We start from the raw sequence: 21,844 nt of genomic DNA, 5'->3' as shown, positions 1-21,844 counted from the left end.
TGGAAAGAATATAAACAACATCGCACAAATGAGCTAACTAGCTCAACAAGTCACAATGACAAAACTGAGAATAATGATCATCAGGTGAATATGATTATGATATCAAGTGAACAATGGATTATGATTTAGAATTGGATATTATACTTTTAATTCAAAAAAAACCAAGGTTAGGCTGCTGATCAGTCACGCACTAACCCCGAGCAAGGCACACAGCATTGCTCCAACTACTGGATCCAAGGCACACATTCTAACTTGACCATTAGATGGTCTGACCATGAATCTTGTCCATAATTTTATAAAAACAATCCAATTCTAACATAATAACAGAATATGCAATAATAAACAATAACCGAAATCATTAACAACAATAAATGTTTAACAATGAAAGGGTTTCAATCCTTGTAAGGATCATAAAGGCAATTTAAAAGCTTGGATGCTGGGTAATGAAAGAATTGGATAATAAAGGAATCAACATTTCAGGGTTTCAAAGATTTGGGCTTTCAAAGCATAGGATACAATGATTGAATGTACAAGTACTTCAGTTCAGTGTTTGGGATTTTGTTTACATGTATTTGTGGAGTAATATCGTATACTTGAGATTTGTGTTTAGGTATACAAAAATCAATGGTCTAGAAAGAATAATGTTTATGGCTCAAGAACAATAACTGGAATCAGAGTTTAGGTTTCAGTGCTTCAAAGCACTTGCAGTATCAATCTGACTATCAAATACTACAATATCTCGAGAAAGTTCAGAACACTTGCCTGATATTAGCTTACTACACTGCACTCGCTTCCAATCACAAGTGTCTTACTCCTCAACTATTTGTTTCCCTTTCCCACGTCTTGCCTCTTCTGCTCACATATCATAAGCATCTATCAATAATTTACTCATGGAATTCTATTCAACACATACTTCTATCTACCCTTCGTTTTACCCAAATCCGATTAACGGATTGAAAGTTATGCGATAATCAAGTAAACACCGAATATATAGACCGATAGTCAATTAACAAGTCACATATAGCACATAATACATCATGTAATCAATGATATATTATATATAAAGAAGTCTTGGGTCATAAATAGGCTTTCTGGTATTTAAAATGATTTTTAAAACATTTTTCGGAATTAAAACGGGTCGTTGGATCAATTTCGGGTTAATAAACAGGGTTCGGTTGGCCAATTCTGGCTCCGAAATAATTTTAGAATAATTATCGAGCCTTGGAAATAATTTAGAATAATATTTTAAAGCTCGAAACTATTTTTCAGAATTTTTAAATCATTTTTAAATAATTAAATCTAATTAAATAATTAATTAAAATCAATTAATAATTAATTAAATCAATTAATCAATTAATTTTTGAATTAATTGACCAATTAATCAATTAGAAATTAACTGGAATTAATTAACTAATTAATTTAGATTTATTTGTGAATTAAAAATAATTTTCAGAATTAAAATAATAATTTTTAGAATTTTCAGAAATTAAAAACGAATTTTTATAATAAAAATAAATAGGAAATATGATTTTTAAACATTTTTAAAACAGAAATCCAATTTTTGCAAAGTCTGGAAACTACAGGGACCAAACTGCATCGTTTTCAAAACTATAGGTACTAAACTGTAATTTTCCAGGGGGGTCGCCGGAAAACAGTCGGGGATGGCCGGAGAACACGTTCCAGGGATGCTCAGGCCACCATCACCTCCAGATCACATCTACACAACACCAGGAACACAACCATGCAATCAATTCATCCTAACAATCCCTGAGTTGGCCGGAATTTGGCTGTGAAATTTTCCATTTTCCGGCGAACATCGGAAAACTTCAAAACACAACTCCCTTCTCTACAGACCTCGTTGGTTCATGAAACTTATACGACTAGATTGCAAATTTCACAGAGAACACAACCCACTATAACACAACATCAATCTATCACAGAATAAGAAACCCCCAAATTTCAGTTAAGAACATTCATACGGGTTATAAACCCTAATTTTAAAATTCGAAAATCAAACTCAATTTTGAACATGTTATTGAACTCCAAATCAGACGTATGACATATGAAAATCATCAGGAAAACAAGCTCTACAACATACAATCATCAAATCTTACAAACAATCATCTGAACAAAAATTCATATTTTTAATAAAATAAATTCGAAAATAAATAAATTTTTAGAAAAATAACCTTGATTTCTGCAGGTGTATGGATTACAGAATCTGGTAGAGCTCTTCAAGACCTTCAGATTGGTTACTCGAGCTTTCCAAACCGAATTCAATAACACCTCCAAATGCTTGTTTGATTCTTAGAATAGTTTTAGGAAATTAGGGTTTTTCTCTAAAAATTATATAATTATCTGTCTGAAAATGATTTTGATACGAAATAAAATACGGAAAATTAGGATCCCGTTGGATCATTCCAGATATAAAACGGTACGTTTATTTGTAAAAACTGATCCAAACAGTATCGGTTTTCGGGATAATTATCCAAATCAGTACAATTTGTATTGCGGTCTTGGTCTCAGCGCCTGGTTACACGTATTACGAAGTGATAATTGTGATAGTTTAATAAAAAACTCCCGTTTATCGAAAATACGGGTTTTATTGATTTACCGAAACGAATATTGTATCGAAAATGTTGCGCCGGGAGCCGCGCAGGACAAACCGTACGCCGGATCGAAAAAGTCGAAACATGGAATATGCTCGGAATATTACAATTAGGTTAGGAAGGAGTTCTCGAAAGAGTTTCGGGTTCCAAAAACGTAACAACGGTTGACGTCGGTTGGTTCCCGTTTTTATAAAATAGATTTTAATTACCCGGAAAAAGATTTTAGAAATTTCAGATGATTCTTATAAATCCATAAACCAACATAAAAATAATTAGGAAGATTTGACAATTATCTATATTTTATTTTGGACATATAAAAATTAAAATACTCAATTAATATTATTTTTGAATATTCAAGTACAGATAATACTTAACAATTAGCTCACAGAATAGATACTGAACACACATAATAATTATATAATAGCAAAAATAATTACACGATATATCCCGGATATTACAGTTGTGGTGTGTGTTAGTGTGGGGTCACAACATAAGGTTAATTATTATTAATTAAGTGAAGTGATATTGTGGAAAGAAAGACCGAGAACGACCCGGATCCCCGACCCCGGATCTGGGGGTGTTACACATACTTTGTGGATAAAGATGTCCCAGGTATTTCTTATGGAGATGGCAACATTGGAAAAACTCTGGGATATAGCAATATCAATCTTGGGAATGTCATCATTTAAAAAGTAGCTCTTGTCTCAGGACTTAAACACAATCTGCTGAGTGTGAGTCAAATCTGTGACAGAGGTTATCATGTGGATTTCTTTGAAGAACACTGTGAAGTTATAAGCAAATCTATAGGCAAAGTTGTTCTGAAAGGATACAGGAATGGTAACATTTATGAAGCCAAGCTTTCAACAAGTACTGATGGTTCTGCAATCTGTCTGTTGAGTAGAGCATCAATTGAAGAAAGCTGGGATTGACATAAGAAACTCTCTCATTTAAATTTCAACAATATAAATGAACTAGTCAAGAAAGATCTTTTGAGAGGATTGCCAAAATCAGTATTTTCTCCTGATGGCCTTTGTGATTCATGTCAGAAGGCAAAACAAAGAAAATCATCATTCAAGAGCAAGACTGAATCATCAATTCTTGAGCCTTATCACCTACTACATGTTGATCTATTTGGTCCAGTGAATGTCATGTCTATTGCAAAAAAGAAATATGCTATGCTCATAGTGGATGAGTTCACCAGATACACATGGGTGTATTTCTTGCACACAAAAAGTGAAACTACATCTATCTTGATTGATCATGTCAAGCAACTGGATAAATTGGTCAACGATTATGTGAAGATCATAAGGATTGATAATGGCACTGAGTTCAAGAATTTGATTATGGAAGAGTTCTGCAAAGACCATGGAATCAAGCAGGAATTTCCTGCTCCTGGAACTCCACAGCAAAATGGAGTCGTTGAAAGAAAGAATAGAACTCTTATTGAAGCTGCACGAACTATGCTTGATGAAGCAAAGTTGCCAACCTACTTTTGGGCTGAAGCTGTGCAGACTACTTGTTTTACTCAGAATGCAACACTCATTAACAAGCATGGAAAAACACCATATGAGATGGTGAAGAAAAAGAAGCCAAATCTGAAGTATTTTCATGTATTTGGATGCAAGTGTTTTGTTCTTAAGACTCATCCCGAACAGCTATCCAAATTTGATCTAAAAGCTGATGAAGGAATTTTTGTTGGATATCCACTTTCTACAAAAGCCTTCAGAGTCTATAATTTAAGAACAAGGGTTGTCATGGAATCTATCAATGTCTCTTTTGATGATAAGAAGATTACTGGACTTGAAGATTTCAATGATCATGATCAGCTGAGATTCGAAAATGAAGTTTTCAATTTTGATTTTGTAAATCCTGATAGTGCAAACTCTGATGGATTAAACTCTGATGTTATTGAAATTGTGGTGACTACGCCTAAGGAAAATGCACCTATGCAGGGGGAGCATACTGAAGATCCAACCACATCTGAAGAAGCATCAAAATCTACAACAGGCTCTTCAAGTTCTGATGGGTCAAGTTCTGATAATTCTGGAAACTCATGTTCTGATATTTCTGGAAACTCAAATAATGAAGGATCCAACTCAGAGAGCATAATTTTAGGGGGAGCATCAGAAAATGTTGATGGGGACAGCATGGATCATGGGGGAGCATCCACTTCTAGAGAAAACCTTCCATCTGCAAGGAAGTGGACTAAAGTACATACACCTGACCTAATTATTAAAAATCCTGATGTAGGTGTCAGAACTAGAATAGCTACATCAAATGAATGTCTTTATCATTCTTTTCTCTCTCAGACTGAACCAAAGAAAGTGGAAGAAGCTCTTCAAGATGCTAATTGGGTGCAAGCAATGCCGGAAGAGTTAAATGAATTTGAAAGAAATAAAGTCTGGACCCTAGTGCCAAGACCAAGGAACAAATCAGTTGTTGGTACAAAACGGGTGTTCAGAAACAAAACTGATAGTGATGGCATAATTACAAGGAACAAAGCAAGGCTGGTTGCAAAAGGATACTCTCAACACGAGGGAATTGATTATGATGAAACATTTGCACCAGTTGCTAGATTGGAAGCCATAAGAATATTTTTGGCTTATGCTGCTCACAAGAAGTTTAAAGTCTTTCAAATGGATGTGAAAAGTGCTATCTTAATGGAGAATTGGAAGAGGAAGTATATGTTGAACAACCTCCAGTCTTTGTAGATCCCAAATTTCCCAATTATGTCTACATGCTTGATAAAGCACTTTATGGCCTTAAGCAAGCTCCAAGAGCATGGTATGAGACATAAGCTCAGTTTCTTCTGGAAAGTGGATTTAACAGAGGAACTATTGACAAAACACTGTTCTACCTCAACCATGGAAAGGACTTACTTTTGGTGCAAATATATGTTGATGATATCATTTTTGGTTCTATAAATGACAGACTTTGTAAGATGTTTGCCAAAGTGATGCAGTCAAGATATCAAATGAGTATGATGGGAGAACTTAACTATTTTCTGGGCCTTCAAGTCAAGCAGAATGAAGAAGGAACTTTTATTTGTCAATCTAAGTACACCAGAAATTTGTTGAAGAAATTTGGAATGCCGGATTGTTCAAGTGCATCCACTCCTATGGCCACTGCAACTAAGTTGGATAAGGATACTGGTAAATCAGTAGATATTACTGATTACAGAGGTATGATTGGCTCACTACTCTATCTAACTGCAAGTAGACCTGATATCATGTATGCTACCTGTCTTTGTGCAAGATTTCAAGCAGATCCAAGAGAACCTCACTTAACAGCTGTGAAAAGAATTTTCATGTACCTTAAGGGTACAGCTGATCTGGGATTGTGGTATCCTAGAGAATCAGACTTTAAGCTAATAGGTTATTCAGATGCAGATTTTGCAGGATGCAAAATTGACAGGAAAAACACAAGTGGAAGCTGCCAATTTCTTGGAGGCAGATTGGTTTCTTGGTTCAGCGAGAAATAGAAGTCAATTTCCACATCAACTGCAGAAGTAGAATACATTGCTACAGGAAGCTGTTATGAACAGATTCTTTGGATGAAAAAATCGGTTACTGGATTATGGGTTAGAATTTTCTAAAATCCCTATTTACTGTGATAATCAAAGTGCTATTTCTATGACAGGTAATCCAGTTCAGCACTCAATGACAAAGCACATCAGTATTAGATACCACTTCATAAGGGAACATGTGGATGAAGGTACAGTGGAATTGCATTTTGTTCCCACAGATCAACAACTAGCAGATATCTTCATAAAACCACTGTGTGAAGCTACTTTTACAAGATTGGTAAATGAACTTGGAATGGTTTCAGGTTCTTTCTCTAAATCATCTTAGTTTATGTTCTGATACATCAGACTTTATGATCAGTATTTACAATTATTACTATCTTTGTGTATTCTGTGCTTAAATTAAAAATTACTTAAGTGCTAATTGATGTGAATTTCTAAACTCTGATAGTGATATGAATATTTCTGTGACTATTCAATCCAATGAGGACAACTGTGCTAGATGCTGACCTAGTAATCTTTAATATACTAAAGATCCCATGTTTGAAGTAATTATTTATGTGGAAATCTTTTAACACAAGCAAATTCTGATATTGAGCTTAGTTAAGTTTACTTTGTGTATCTTATTACTAAGTCAAAAACTAGAATAGTGCATCTTATTTGTTAAGTTCTTATGTTAGTAAATCTGGTGAATGTACTAAGTGCTGATAAGCCTCACTTATCAAAAGAAAAAGAAAAGAAAAGAAATAAAAATTAGGTATTCCTTTGAGATCTAGAGTAAAAATGTGGAAGGGAAGACCCAAGTGCATTGCTGGTATTAAGTAATATGCATTAGAAAAGCAAAATAAAATTTTCTTGGTGACTTTTCACACTCTATGATTACTGGAGAAATACTCTGATAATAGCATAAATTCTGATAAGCAGTCGTGACTCACTTACACTGAGAAGCCACTGTACAATAGAATTTCAAAAGATGCATAAAATGAGCACAAAATAGTTGAGGTGGACTCATGCATGAACTCATTCTAAAGTAGAGTTCAGAATAATGACAGATTTTAAGTAAAGTTCTTAGTTATGCCTTATTTGTAAGATGTACTGATGTGAATAAGACTTTACTCTTTGTCTGATATTTAGCTTAATGCACACACTTACACTCTATATGAATAATGCAAATTACTATGGTGATCAATGTTATTTTAGATGAACAGTTTATGTGTTAGATTGCATAAATTCTGAGGACAAGTTCTGATGATTAAGTTCTGATGAAACCATATTAGTATTTGTGTGAAGAATTGCAGGAATACACATTCACTTTTCGAGTTAAGGAGCCATATTCTGATGACTTTTAAATCCTGATAAAAATCAAGTTTTGATGCTAACGTGACAGTATTTATTTACTTGGTTTATTTTTGGTCATTACTTGAACGATAATATTTTTGCAGAATATTGGTTAATGTGAGATAAAACACTCATAATCATTATGGGTTAGTGGTTAGCATGTATGTCTTGAAAACCTGCATGCGCACAATAATTATTATCATATCCCGTGCCCATTAACTCTGGCTTTAGATCTTTTACTGATTGCTATTATTTTCCATCAGTCTCGGGAGTCAAGGGGTCATTATTTTTACTTGTAATTTTTAACCAGTCCTCGTGTCCCTTAGTATTCCATTTCCTATTTAAATGACTGAACATTCATCAGTAAAACCACATCTGGTCATTTCTCTCAAACAATGGCTCATTTTAGTTGGTGGTACAGCTATGGCACAGAAACTGTGTTCATTTTTCGAAATGGAATTCCGACTTCATATCCTATCAACAACATTCCATTTGTACTCTGGATTCAACTTCCAGAGAACATTAAAAATGATCTGTTGTTTTTCCAAAGAGAAGCTCATCTTCGTATTCTTAGACAGCAGAAGCAAATTATTCGTCTTGTTGTTCTCTTTGTTAAAAGTAGGAAGAAGAATTAACTGTTATCCATCCATTTCTCTTCACCGTCAGCTTTGTCAGGCTTCTTAGACTAGGACTAAGGCTGTTGATGTTAGGAATCGTAGAATAGGACTATCTTGTAATTTTTGTATGTAATTGATAAATTTCATAGAATGTAATCATTTGATATATTAATGAAATTTTCTTTAAATTGCAAAATTTGTTCTTTGTTTCTCAAATTATGTGACTGTGCATGTTGAATTGCAATTTATTAATCTTTACTTCATCGACTTTTAACTTTATTTTGTGATGAATGTTTTGATTAAATTCTGTTGATTTGAGAAAACAACTGAGGAACAGGTTCCAATATAAGAACCTGTTATTGTAGAAGCTGAGAAGGTTTCTTCTCAGAAAGATACTGTAACTGGGAGTTTTAGGCCCCTCAAAAGGCTTCGAAAATTAAATTCTGATGATAAAGCTCCTACAGTGTCTCCACCTTTGAGGAAATCAAAGAAACAGAGAGCTCACAGGGACATAGTTGAGTCAGATTAAGAAGATGTAGTGGAAGCAGCTAAGGAAGGGGATCAGGAATCTCTGATCTCAACAAAACCCGTTGTAATTGAATTACTTCCTTCTGCACAAACAGAAACTTCATAACCAGAAACTGCTCAAGCTAAGATACCTACACCTTCTATGTCACCTAAAGTTGATCCAGTACATACTGAAGAACCAGGTACAAGTGCTCAAGCTAAGATACCTACACCTTCTATGTCACCTATAGTTGATCCAGTACATACTGAAGAACCAGGTACAAGTGCTGAAATTGATATTCATAACCTGATTGTGCCTGAGGTTTTGTACTTGGAAGCTCCACCAATTCAACTTACTCCATCAACAACATCACTTTTGAATGTTGATCAGAACCTGGCTGCATATCAGAATTTAGAGGAAAATGTTGAAGCCTCTATAGCATCACATACTGCTATTTTATCAGAGGATGCTGATACTACATGATCTACAAGTTCTGATGCTGCTAATGAAGAAACTACCGGTGAAGCTGCTAGTAATTTAGATGCTGATGCAGCTGGTCCATCAGGACATGCACCTCAACAAACTGTTCATAAAGCTGAGTTAGTCAAGAAGTTTGTTACAGGGGAAACACCAGTACCTTGGAGTGAAACTCCTAGAGGAAAGGAGTAGATTAAAGAATGGAACTCAGTTAGTTTTGTTCCTTCTGAAAAGATTCTTGCTGAGCATCTTGCAAAAGCTGATGAAATGCTGATAAATGATGATTTCAAGGCACAGTTGAGAGTTACTGCATTGAGTACAAGGCACCTTCAAGGTCAACACTCAATAACTCATGCCAAGGTGAACAAAATTCAGGAAGCTCTAATCCAGCAAGATATGAATGTGAAACTTGAAAAGAACAGATTTTTTAAGCCAGCCTTTGACAGAATTGCCTACATTGAGAAAATTCAGGAGAAACAACAAGCTCAAATTGAAGAAATTCTGCAGAATCAGGCTTTTCACCAAAGTCAACTCAATGAGATCCAATCCTCAGTGGAATTGTTTGTCTCTCTTCTATCACCTGCTGATGCCAAAAAGGGGGAGAAAGTGATTAAGTCCAAATGCAAATCTATTCAGATACTGAAAGGAAAGGATGATTGAAATGATGACCAGGGAAACTCTAATAAGGGTAGAGGTCAAGGTCAAGGTCAAGGCAAAGGACTTTCGTCAAGTAAAGCTAGAATTACAAGTCAAGGAACAAGTTCTGATACTGGGAGAAGAATAAGTTCTGATACTGGTAAAAGGGTAAGTTCTGGTGGATATCTAGAACTTGATGAAGAAATTTCAAAGCAGTTATTTCTTAAAGAAAATCTAGGAATGGACTTTGAGAGTCTAAAGGAAGAAGAAGCTAGACTCAAAGCAGAAGGTGTCAAGAAAAAATCTGAATCATCTGTTGTTGAAAAGAAATTTCCAAAACCTAAGGGTATTGTGATAAAGGAAAGAACAAGTACTGAGGCAATCAAGGCCAAATCACAAATGGAAATTAATCCATGGTCCAAGGGCAAAGAAAAGGTTGATGAACCTGTAAAGGTTTATATGCCAGTTATGGATGAAGAAATAATTGATGAAGAAACAGATGCTAATCTTACTCTGATGCATAAGAAGATTTTTCAAACAACCTTTGACATGGCTCATGTTGTTCAGAGTCAAGATATAGTAAGTTCTGATATGACAGTGAAGCAAGCAACCTCTGACATAGCTCAAATTGGCTTGATATCTGAAGATAAGGAAAAGGAAACCTCTGACATTGTTCATGTTAAACTTTCAAAGATACTCCTACCAGGATTCACCAAAGCTAAACAGACTCAATCTTTGAAGACTGCAACAGGTGGTTTTGAAGCAAGAGTTGTTATAGGAAAGGAAGCAAGAGATAAATCTGGGTTGGGTAGTTCTGATGAAAGAAGAGTACATAACACTACCAATGATCCAACTTCCTTAAGTGAACCAGGTGTTGGAGCAACTCCTGAAAGATTGAATCGACTTGAATCTGTACAAATTGCTTACCATACCTTCTTGAAAGAACATATATTGTTATATTTTATGACAGATGGAAGGGTATACCAGATTAAGAAAAATGCTATACCACTGAAGTTTTTTGAAGAACTGGAGCATGTTCTATTCCTACTTCAAGTGAAAGACAGATTAACAGACAGTGATGCAGGGTATTTAAAGTCTCAAATTCAAAGACAGAAGAAGCTTTATTCTATAAAGTCTGACACCACATAATGTCCCAAGTACAGAGATCACAAGGGTGATATTGTCGATATGAAGCCTAACTCTGCTAGGATTATAACTACTTTTCTGGGTTATAAGGCTGTGGAATTCAATCTAGAGTCTAACAAGGCATATCTGATTAGATTAGATCAGGAGATAAGAAAAGCTAAGATAAATGATCTCAGAGCAGCTATTTTTTAAACTGGAGAAGATACAGCTGAATTGATAAATGCTAAAAGGAGGATGGTCAATGAACTTGAATATGTAGAGAGATGTTTGTTGAAGAACTATATCAGGACAACTCCTGATATCAAAGAGATCAGAAGAAATTGAATTTGAAGCCAAGTCAAAGATCTACAACTACTTAAATTCTGAAGTTTATACAGACTGAAGCGGTTATCAAAAGTTAAAGATGGTAAAGCTGAAAGGACTGTAAGTTGTAGTTATCTAGTCAAATTCTCATGCATTTGTACTTAATGTTTTTGACATCATCAAATATCTGTTGAACTTGTATATTATGCTAATTTACAAGTTGGGGGAGATTGTTAGATATATTTGATAATGTCATGAGTAATATGATTTGTGTTTAGTTTTCAGATCTTACATAACAGTACAGATTAGTACTTAATTGGAAATCAGCACTTATACTGAAGACAGAACTTAATATATCAGAACTTAAGTTATCAGAACTTAAGGTTCAGAAGATATTTATCAGGAGATAATATCAGGACTTAAGATGACTTTCAGATAAGGCAGGCGGCTGATTGAAAGGAAAGAATTGTGCATGAAGAAGGAATTCTAGGAAGAATAGAAAACTTGGAAGAAAAGATAACTAGTTGATATATTTTAGGAAGCATAATTATATTCCATATCAATTAGAAGATTATCTTGTAACTCTGTAGTATATAAACACAGGCAGAGTTTACACTATAAGTGTTATGATTATCGAAGTTATTATTCTTTGTAACTCTAGCAGCTCTCGTGATAATTTGTTCATCACTGTGAGAGGACAGTTCCATATTGTAACATAGTTTATTGTGTTAAATAAAATATGTTTTCTGTTACTTGAGTTCTTATATTCGATTTGATTGTGCTAAACACTGTATTCAACCCCCTTCTACAGTGTGTGTGACCTAACAAATACCTTTCATAAACTTTGCATAACTAGGCATCTGCTCGAGAGCCTTAGCGAAAGGTATGTTAATATGAAGTTTCTTGAACAGCTCCAGAAACTTCTCAAAATGCTTGTCCAGCTTTTTCTTCTGCAGCCTCTTAGGAAAAGGCGGTGGAGGATAGATCTATTTCTCCCCTGTATTACCCTCAAGCGGAGTGTGCTCAACAGTAGTCTTCCTTGGTTCCACTTCTTCATCCTGCTGCTTTACTTCTTTCTCAGCCCCAACTTCTTCAGTCAACTCTTGAGTTTGTACGGGATTCGCAACCTTCCCAAACCTCAAAGTGATTGCCTTTACCTGAACCTTAGCTTCCCACTGTCGTGGCACTTCAGTGTCACTAGGAAATGTACCAGGTTAACGATGTAGCAAGGCATTGGCAATTTGCCCAATCTGATTTTCCAAGGTCTTGATAGAAACAACTTGACTCTTCCACATGAGTTTCAACTCCACTAATTCATAATTTCAGTAGCTTGTTGCAGCTGGAGTTTTTGTTTTGGTGCATACCGCGGTTGCTGAAAACCAGGGGGGTTGTACTGCTTAGCTGAATACTGCTGATAAGGCTGTTGAACCGCATTCTGAGTGTTGCTCCAAATGAAATTAGGATGATTGCGGTTGTTAGGATGATAGGTGGCTGGCACAGGTTGCTGCGATCGCTAGAAGTTGCTCACGAACTGAGCTGATTCACTAGAAATTGCGCACTGATCAGTCTCATGGGCACCAGCACAAAGTTCACAGACACTAGTGATTTGATTAACTCCATAATTAGCCAAAGTGTCCACCTTCATTTTCAAAGCCTTAAGTTGGGCAGCTATAGCAGTTGCTGCGTCCAACTCCAGAATTCCTGCTACCTTTCCCTAAGTCAGTCTCTGGGAAGGATTCTGGTTCTCATTAGCAGCCATCAGTTCAATAAGTTCATAAGCTTCATTGTAGCTCTTAGCCCACAAGGCTCCTCTTGATGCTGCATCAAGCATGGGTCTAGAAGTAGCACCCAATCCATTATGGAAACATTTGATAATCATCCAATCAGGCATGCCATGGTGTGGGCACTTCCTTAACATCTCCTTATATCGATCCCAAGCCTCACACAGAGATTCTCCAGTTTGTTGCACGAACTGGGTAAGAGCATTCCTGATTGCTGCAGTTTTCACCATGGGAAGAATTTAGTGAGAAACTTTTGAGCAAGATCATCCCAAGTGATGATAGACCCTGTTGGTAGAGAATGTAACCAGCACTTAGCTTTATCCCTCAGAGAGAATGGGAAGAGTTGTAGCTTGATAGCATCTTTAGTCACATCATTGAACTTGAAAGTGTCGCAGATCTCGATGAAACCCCTGATGTGCATGTTGGGGTGTTCGGTAGGAGAGCCCCCAAACTGAACTGTGTTCTGTATCATCTAGATCATGCTTGACTTGATCTCAAAAGTGTTAGCCCTGATGGCTCGTCTAATGATGCAAGACTGAATGTCATTAATCTTAGGCTTAGAATAGTCCATCAAAGCCTTCAGATTTTCCGCTTGATCACCCATAGCTACTACAGTTGGCTCTTCAACTTTCTCTTGTACTTATACCTTCTTTTCTTCCTCAAAAACTTCCCTACGAACTACCACAAGTTCTTCCTCAGCTTTATCCAGTGTTCTCTTACGAGTACGCGAACGCGTATGCATACACCCTCGCTAGATCACCTGAAATAAAACAAGGAAAAAAATAAGTAACAATGTCCGAGTCAATGAACTTTAACAACCACTGATGGAAAGCACATAAACTAATAATTGACACTGCAGTTCCCCGGCAGCGACGCCAAAAACTTGTTAGTCGCTAAACATGCGCTAATATTACACGCAAGTATACGACTTTGCAAGTAGTAAAAGATATAAATCAGATTCGATCCCATAGAGATTGTATTGGTTAACTAATCAATTCATGCACTTAAGCAACAATGTATGTTTATCATTCAATGCTAAGACGATAACAAAGTGAGGTTGTTTATAACTAAGAATTAGACTAATTATTGTAACTACGAGAATAAGATAGACTGAGTTAATATATATGACAAACATGGGATTCTAACTTTATTAAGTACTTCATTCAATAGCCTTATTGTTCTTAACTTAGCTTGCAATGGTGATGACACTAATTAGACAACACAAAACTGATAAACGCCAACTTTTGTTGCACAAGTACCATTCTACCAGACATCGGCGAAAGAGATAGAAGCTGAATAAGCACCAATTATATTGAGACCCTATATGTCTATAGAATTTGACAACATAATGGTTTAAGCACAAGTTATTTATCTTGATTACATAGGGCAAGTAAGATGGTTAAAATTACCCACAAATCATGCATAACAATACATGAACCTATGCTAGCATGGCAAGTTCTAAATCCTTAAATTCACTTTCGCTTCATTAAGAATTAACACACTATCTTATAAGTTCGCGACACTCATAAGAAGAATACGCACAACCATAACTAGGATATCATACAATCACCACACACTAAGGCATCAAAACAATTTAACTAAAGAAATCCATAAATAAATCCGCTAGAACCCCACGATAACGATTAGCCCATAATCGAACTCATCACCAACGTGGGTTCCAATGAAAACTTGATATAGCAAACGTAGTCTTTATACGAATAAATAAACCAAAGTACAAACAAGAGTAAAGGTTCAGCAAAAAAAGAAATAAGAATCTAAATTACAACTCAAAATAAAGATTCACAAGAATAAACTTGATCGTCTTCACCTTTGTTGAATTGTGCCCCAAAAGGTCTCTTGTTGTCTTCTCCTTGCTTGATTGTCTCTGAAAAATGACCTAAGTTATGTTTATATAGCGGTCCATGCATCACAGGAGTCCAGAAAATCGAAATGTAGTTGAATTAGGATTTTAATTTCCCGACCCAGCGCGGCCGCGCTGACTTCCTGTTCTCCCGGCGCGGCCGCGCGCAACACTAGCGCGGGCGCGCCTGCCTTCTGCCAAAAATTCTTTTTTTTTCTTCTTCTTTATTCCTTGCAGCTTCGAGCCAGTCTTTCAAGATTTTATTCTAGCACATCCTAAACACCATATTAGCAACAAAATAATGGCAATTCACCTGATTCACAAAGTAAAGCCTAAAATGCAAAGACACTTGAAAACACGTTAAAACACAAATAACTTGAGTACAAATACACCAACTCAAATCTTATTAGAGCATAAATAAGTGTCATAAATGCCACTTAACAGAGTTCTCAGAGAAGATGTTACGATGACCACATCATTTGATGGGCTACTCCTCCAATTGTTATCCCTTAGGATAATTAGCAGTTGGAGGTTACATTTTGTCTGAACATTATTATGCAAATGTAGTTTTGTTTATCATCAAAATTTAAGCTTAATTCCTAACATTATGAATCACATGAGAAATATGAATGATATAGAAATGATTTAACCCCCCATTTTAAGGAGTGATATTATTGGCCTCTTGTGTGAGCAAGACTATGAAATGTGTGGCCGTGCTCAAATGCTAATTTGATATGATAATCTACTTATTGAGGCCGTGCTCAAATGCTAATTTGATATGATAATCTACTTATTGATCAAGAAAACCTGGATTAAACTATGATGAGGATGATACACTACATGCCTCTAATTTAATCTATAATATATGGCTAAAGTGATTATATTACATTTTAAATTATTCACGAAAGGTTTAATCGGATCACCAATTTAATTATTATTACTTGGGTAGTAGTAGATATTGCTCATTGTTAGGAATTTTAATATGAGATGAGAAAATATTTCCAATATAATAATAACCTAAAGGGTCACACAAAGAAAGCTTGGATGAATATTTAATTAAAATTCAGATTAAAATTAGATATGGAATTTTAAATTATTTATTATTAATTAAATAAAATTAACTAATAGAATAAATAAAATTTTAATTTACAATTATTAAAAGAAAAATTCAGTTTTTTGATGATTAAGTAAAACTTCATTATATGACAACTAAGAATTTCAGATTTTAAATAACTCTAATTAATATTAGGGTTAGAATTTGTTTTTATCTCTCAATATATAACTCTTATCAACTGATTTAGTAGGCTACGTTATTAGAAGATAAAAACACAAAACCCTAGAAGCTAGAGAGAGAAAAAGAAAAAGAACGAGTTCAGGTTTTTAGTGCTTGTACACGCCTCCTTCACTCAAGCGTTCGTGTGGATACCTCAACGGCGTAGATCGCTTGGCGAGATATGTGGAGATTGATTAAAGCAACAACTTCTATTAGATAACCAAAATCATAAATATTTTTAAGGTAAACATCTCATTTATGAATTAAATATTATTTTTGGCATGAATCATGCGATAGGTTTCGAATTTTTTTTAGTTTTTATAAGTTTTATACTTTATTTTTGCTAAGGCAAAAACCAAAGGGACATTACCCTAGTAAACGCACCCCTAAGGGTGTACACCTCTCAGGGCGCTCCCCCCGAAGGTGTCCACCACCTAGGGCGCACTCGGGATATACCAGAGGAGGAATGGATGTTCTTTGCAGAATCTGCATCACTTGTCTTCTTGCGCCCCATATAAAGATGAAGAACTCCAATCCTCTTCAAATTATCTTCATTAACAAGGGTCTCAAGGCTAAAATCATCACCGGGAATAAGAAGTATAGCGCGCGTTCTCTATGCGGCAGCACCACTTAACTTCTTCACATTTCTATCATCTATGTTGAAGAAAAAAAAAGACAGTATGACAAAAAGGGAAAGAGATGGGAATATTGATGTATCGTAAAAATGAAGGACAAGTTAGAAAGATTTAAAAACATCCAAGTTAAACTGGGTGCGAACTCTTTGAAGATCATACAAGTAGAAAAATGTATCCTTGACTTTCTTGTACTTGCTCTTCTTTCCATCAAAAAATCCGGTCAACTTGTGGTGTAGACGAGCAACCAAATAGAAAAATCCCTTGACATCTCGACGAATACTGAAGAAATAAACAATCTCCTACGCGGTCAGAATGCTACATCAAACCACTCCAAGATAGATCTAAAGAAAGAAAGAAGAGATGTACCGAAGCCATGATCGAACAAACTCAACGAGATAATCATATGAGGAATCCTGAAGTTCTCGCGATAGTTAAAAAGATTATATCTCATGAAGGAAAATGGACGAGCCCATATGCCCTCCATAATATCATACTCCAAAGCAACACCAATGTGAGAATTTGACGCTTGCGATAACGTGCCAACACAAGCCAATCTATCAAGATGCTTTCAAAGATCATTCATCTGCTTAGGAGTAAGCTTCTTCTCTTGCTCTTCCATCTAGTCTAATTTTAACTCATACTCCTTCATCATCGGATGAATTTAAGGTCTCAGAGACTCCGTGAGAGTAATAACAAACTCTCAAAGAATACAGAATGACCAAGTGGCCGCTCCGCGATGCAAAATGAGTAATAATAAGAAATTAATAAGGTTGTTATTTCAGCAACTCAAATGAGAGAAGAATTAAACATAAGAATTATACAAGTCATGAGAAGGAACCTCTGTAGGGATTCCACACCCCTTAGGGCGTGTCGTAGAGGTCTAGAGAAACCTCTGGAGGGCCTGAAATAGCTAAAAAGGCTATCTCGCCTAAAATAAGGTCTATGCATTCAATTAAGCATTGAAGATCTAAAGCCGCTATTTTTGGAGATGCAAAGAAAAAATATCAACATGAAGTAAGGATTCCTCGATAAAAAGGTGCACTCCTCACCACCTGAGAAGAAGGACCTCGCAGCGGTGAATACACCCCTCCGGAGCAAAAGTAAATAGTATATTAATATAATACATTTGTCTACAAGATGATGACAATCCTATATATTTTTTAAAATAAAAAATTGTGCAATTTCATTTTGTAATTTTGTAAATAAAATATGTAAATATATACGATTAAAATGAAATAAATTATATATTTTATATTTTTAAAATAATGTTTTTCTGCGTAACGGGAATCGTACATGAATTGCCATATATATATATATCAAATTATTATGGTCCATTTAAAGTGTGTTGTCTCCCTGTTAATAAAGAAAAGTATATATATATATTAATGTATGCATTAATTATATTTCTTCAATCTAATAAATATACTTTAAAATTTTTAATGCTAGATCAAATTTAATGTTAGGAAAGTCATATTAACAAAAATATTCTAAGAAAGCTATTTGTTAATTATAAGAAAAAAAACTAATACATACATACTTCATAACGTTTATAACACCCCCTTCTTTAAATAGAAGGAGATATTACTTAGAATCCTTAAACCTACAAACAGAGCACTAATATATTTCTAACAATAATTAAACAGTCTAACATCTCCAAAATAATATTAAATCTCCAAACTGACTACACCAATAATATAAATGTAGAAATCTCTATTTAGATAATTAATTCTAGATAATGATAAAGTCCGAACTCCTAATCGATAAATCGGGTAGCTCTCCATAACACAGTCCCAGATCCCCCTAAGCACCTACCAGAAAAAGAATACGGCATGAGCTAAACGCCCAGTACGGATTTGGAATACAATTTATAAAACAAAAATCAGAAATCAATAATCTACAATTTATAATAAAACAATAATTTTTAAAATATGCATGGCTAAAGCAATGAGGGGTTATGATATTTTATACCGAGATCAGAACATATACAAATACACACATCAAAGGGCACCTAATTCATGCAAAAGAATGGATAACGTGTACATCATATAGGTCACCATAAATCAAATCACAAATCAAACTCTGGGTGCACCCACTATCCTGAACAAATATCAAATGGCCAAAAGCTCCTCCCAAGAGATAACAAAAGGATACGTCGTGACCAATCACACTGTCACATAAGTGTCGTGTCACTGGTGCCGCAATGACATGGCTGTAGTACCTCTACAACTGGTTAACTCGGTATACCCTATATCTCTAAGGGTTCAAATAAAAATATTCTCGCAAAATTTAAAATTCACCTGAGATAAATGATACAAATTTCCAAAGCAGGAAGGTGTCATAAATTATTTTAGAAAACCGGATAGACCTATATCTAAAATTTTCAAAATCAATTTTTACAACAATTTTCGGAAGTTAAAACGGTCAGAAAAAATATTAACGGAATAAACAGAATGTAGAACGGAACGAATAAAATAAATATAATGGATAAGAGGAGTAGCGCTGAATAAAAAGGGGACAGAATCCGTACCTGACAGTCACTAACTTGACACTAACGAAATGTGCAAATAACCAACTTAATTCCTATGAACTAAGTACATAAATTTATATTTATTATTAATATAAACTAATATATTTATTTTCTATTAATCGGAACTTATGTCGTAGTTCGTAATGTCAATGTTATTTACACCCTAATAACATTGTTTATAAAGCTAGTATGCATTGTTATCATTAAATTACTTTATATATATATACATAAAACTAACTTTTTTTCTTAATACATGATCGAAACATAAAATAAATTATACCAAAACTAGACATCTTAGTTCCGGGCTTTAACATCGGAACATCTTTGTAAAATCATTCATGTTATCAAACCAAAATTATCACTCTTTCTTTTATCAAATTCTACTAATATAATTTATCATTCTTGTTTCACGTCTCACTTAATACATCATTATCATGAATAAATAATTAGTACAATAAACATGCTCCATGAAAAGGAAGCCCCCTCCCTAGTTCACCGATGGTTTTAAACATAAGAATTTTAAAAGTTATTATTATTAAATTAATTAATTAATCTCTAAAGCATTAACTTCACTATAATGATTAAACTAAAGAGGTTCATGTAAGACATCAAAGTAGGAGTGCTAATTTAATCTCTTGCATGTTTACCTTTTTAATGAATTGACTATACATTAATTAAATATTATTTACCTACATCCATGATGACGCTAAGTGTGAAGTTCTGAAACGAGGATTACCCAGGAGATTCCAAACTTTACTACTACTGTATCAATTCTCTCGTATATGTTATACACACACGTAAATATGTTAATATATGTGTACATAATTAGAAGCAATACCTGAAAGAAAATTCTTAACCGATCGAACTAACAACTTTGTTCCTCTGCTTCAATTTCAGCGTCTCTCTATTTCGGCCTTTCCAACACAACCCTTTAGGGTTTTATTTATTAATGTGTTTGGCCAAAACAAACCCGTGTGTGTTTATATATATTCTCTGAATTTCTTATTATAATAAGAATTTGATTTATAATAACTAATTACAATTAATCCTTTTTTCTAATGGGTAAATATATAAAATCACTAATTTTTATTATGATCCAAATATTATTATTATTTTTGTTATTATTATTATTATTATTATTATTATTATTATTATTATTATTATTATTATTATTATCATCATCATCATCATCATCATCATCATCAGTTTTATTATTATTAAAGATTTTCGTATACATATATACCCCCTTAAAAAGGATTCCGTCCCCGGAATCAAACGAAACTAAATACTAGTACCTGATTCGAACAAATGCGGATATTTCTCACAGATTGATTCTTTTAACTCCCTAGTTGCCTCTCTCTCAGACTGATTTTTCCACAAAACCTTCACAAAGGGAATGGTGTTCTTCCTCAAAACTCGCTCCTCTCGAGCTAAGATAGCCCCGGCTTCTTTCTCATAAAAAAGATCCTCTCTAATCTTATGTAGTGTATACTGAACTACGTGCAATGAGTGATATTTATAGCCCCTTAAAAGAGACACATGAAACACATTATGCACATGCGATAATTGTGGTGGTAACGCAAATCTATAAGACACTTCCCAACTTTCTCCATAACATCAAAAGGTCCAACATACCTCGGACTAAGCTTCCCCTTTATACCAAAACGCTTCACAACCTTAAAAGGCGACACCTTCAAGAATACATGGTCACCCTGTTCAAATCCACCAAACTTCTTGTGTTGGTCAACATAGCTCTTTTGAAGAGATCGAGCTTCCTTCAAACGTTCTTTAAGTTTCTCTATCTTCTCATTAGTGATTCCAACCAATTTCAGCCCTTCGATGACTCTCTCACCAACCTCATCCCAACAGGATGGTGCCCTACACCTCCTACCATACAAACCTTCAAATGGTGGCATACCAATACTCGCGTGCCAACTATTATTATATACAAACTCAACCAGATACAAATATTTATCCCAATCACCTGTCCACCCCAAAGCACATGCCCTCAACATATCCTCCGATGTCTGGATCGTCATTTCTGACTGTCCATCGGTCTGCAGATGATAAGCTTTGTAACATCCCCAAATTCGGGGTCAGAATTGGGTGTCACCAACCAACTTTAAACAATATAAACCTGTATATTAAAATAAATATATAATAACCCCTCAATTCAGGTTTATTTACAGGTTATTGTATGAAACAAGAATCTAACCTTCTAAAATTTATAATAACTAAATAAAATTTTGTTACCTCATTACTAACTTCCTCGTATTATTCACTATGGCATCTCCAACTTCTTACAGCCGGGATCTCTACAATTTTGCTGTCTATTAAGAGCTATTCACTTTTATCCTCATTTGATACTAAAAGAAATAAGAATTTACAAAGCAAGAATGAGCCAAAAATGCCCATGAAATATCATAATTGGTTTCCGGGTATTATGATCAAAAGAAACTCCCGAAAACAATCTTTAAATGATTTTATAAACATCCATATCTAATAAAATAGTTGAGTGAATAAAACATCGGCCCTTATTAGCCTCCAATCGTAGATAAAGAAAATCAATGAATAGTTTCCTGATTCATTTCCAGAATTAAATCTTTGTTC

General features: G+C 34.7%; 1 protein-coding gene and 1 non-coding gene across 2 annotated transcripts; one reads left to right on the top strand and one right to left on the bottom strand.

Moving 5' to 3' along the window:
* The first annotated feature begins 13,046 nt into the window (after positions 1-13,046).
* On the top strand, positions 13,047-13,153 carry LOC141710179 (small nucleolar RNA R71). Its single transcript, XR_012570711.1, has one exon. It is a non-coding gene; the product is annotated as a small nucleolar RNA R71 (small nucleolar RNA).
* Positions 13,154-20,515: 7,362 nt separating this feature from the next.
* On the bottom strand, positions 20,516-21,273 carry LOC141695184 (uncharacterized). Its single transcript, XM_074499450.1, has 3 exons — positions 21,184-21,273; positions 20,870-21,036; positions 20,516-20,759 (listed from the first exon to the last, which is right to left on the bottom strand). The coding sequence occupies exons 1-3, from the start codon at positions 21,271-21,273 to the stop codon at positions 20,516-20,518; spliced, it is 501 nt and encodes a 166-aa protein (XP_074355551.1).
* Positions 21,274-21,844: the final 571 nt, after the last annotated feature.

The sequence above is a fragment of the Apium graveolens genome, chromosome 2 (genome assembly GCF_009905375.1).
Source record: "Apium graveolens cultivar Ventura chromosome 2, ASM990537v1, whole genome shotgun sequence".
NCBI classification, from domain to species: domain Eukaryota; kingdom Viridiplantae; phylum Streptophyta; class Magnoliopsida; order Apiales; family Apiaceae; genus Apium; species Apium graveolens.
The sequence above is the reverse complement of the archived record's forward strand: the minus strand, read 5'-3'. Positions and strand labels throughout refer to the sequence as shown.

Excerpts from the sequence above, each read along its gene's own strand:
- LOC141695184 (XM_074499450.1), bottom strand. The coding sequence starts at position 21,273 with ATGACGATCCAGACATCGGAGGATATGTTGAGGGCATGTGCTTTGGGG. Across the intron at positions 21,037-21,183 it reads ATTTGTATCTGGTTGAGTTT|ATAGAGAAACTTAAAGAACG; the intron begins GTATATAATAAT and ends ACTAATGAGAAG. Across the intron at positions 20,760-20,869 it reads AAGGGGAAGCTTAGTCCGAG|GGGCTATAAATATCACTCAT; the intron begins GTATGTTGGACC and ends GTCTCTTTTAAG.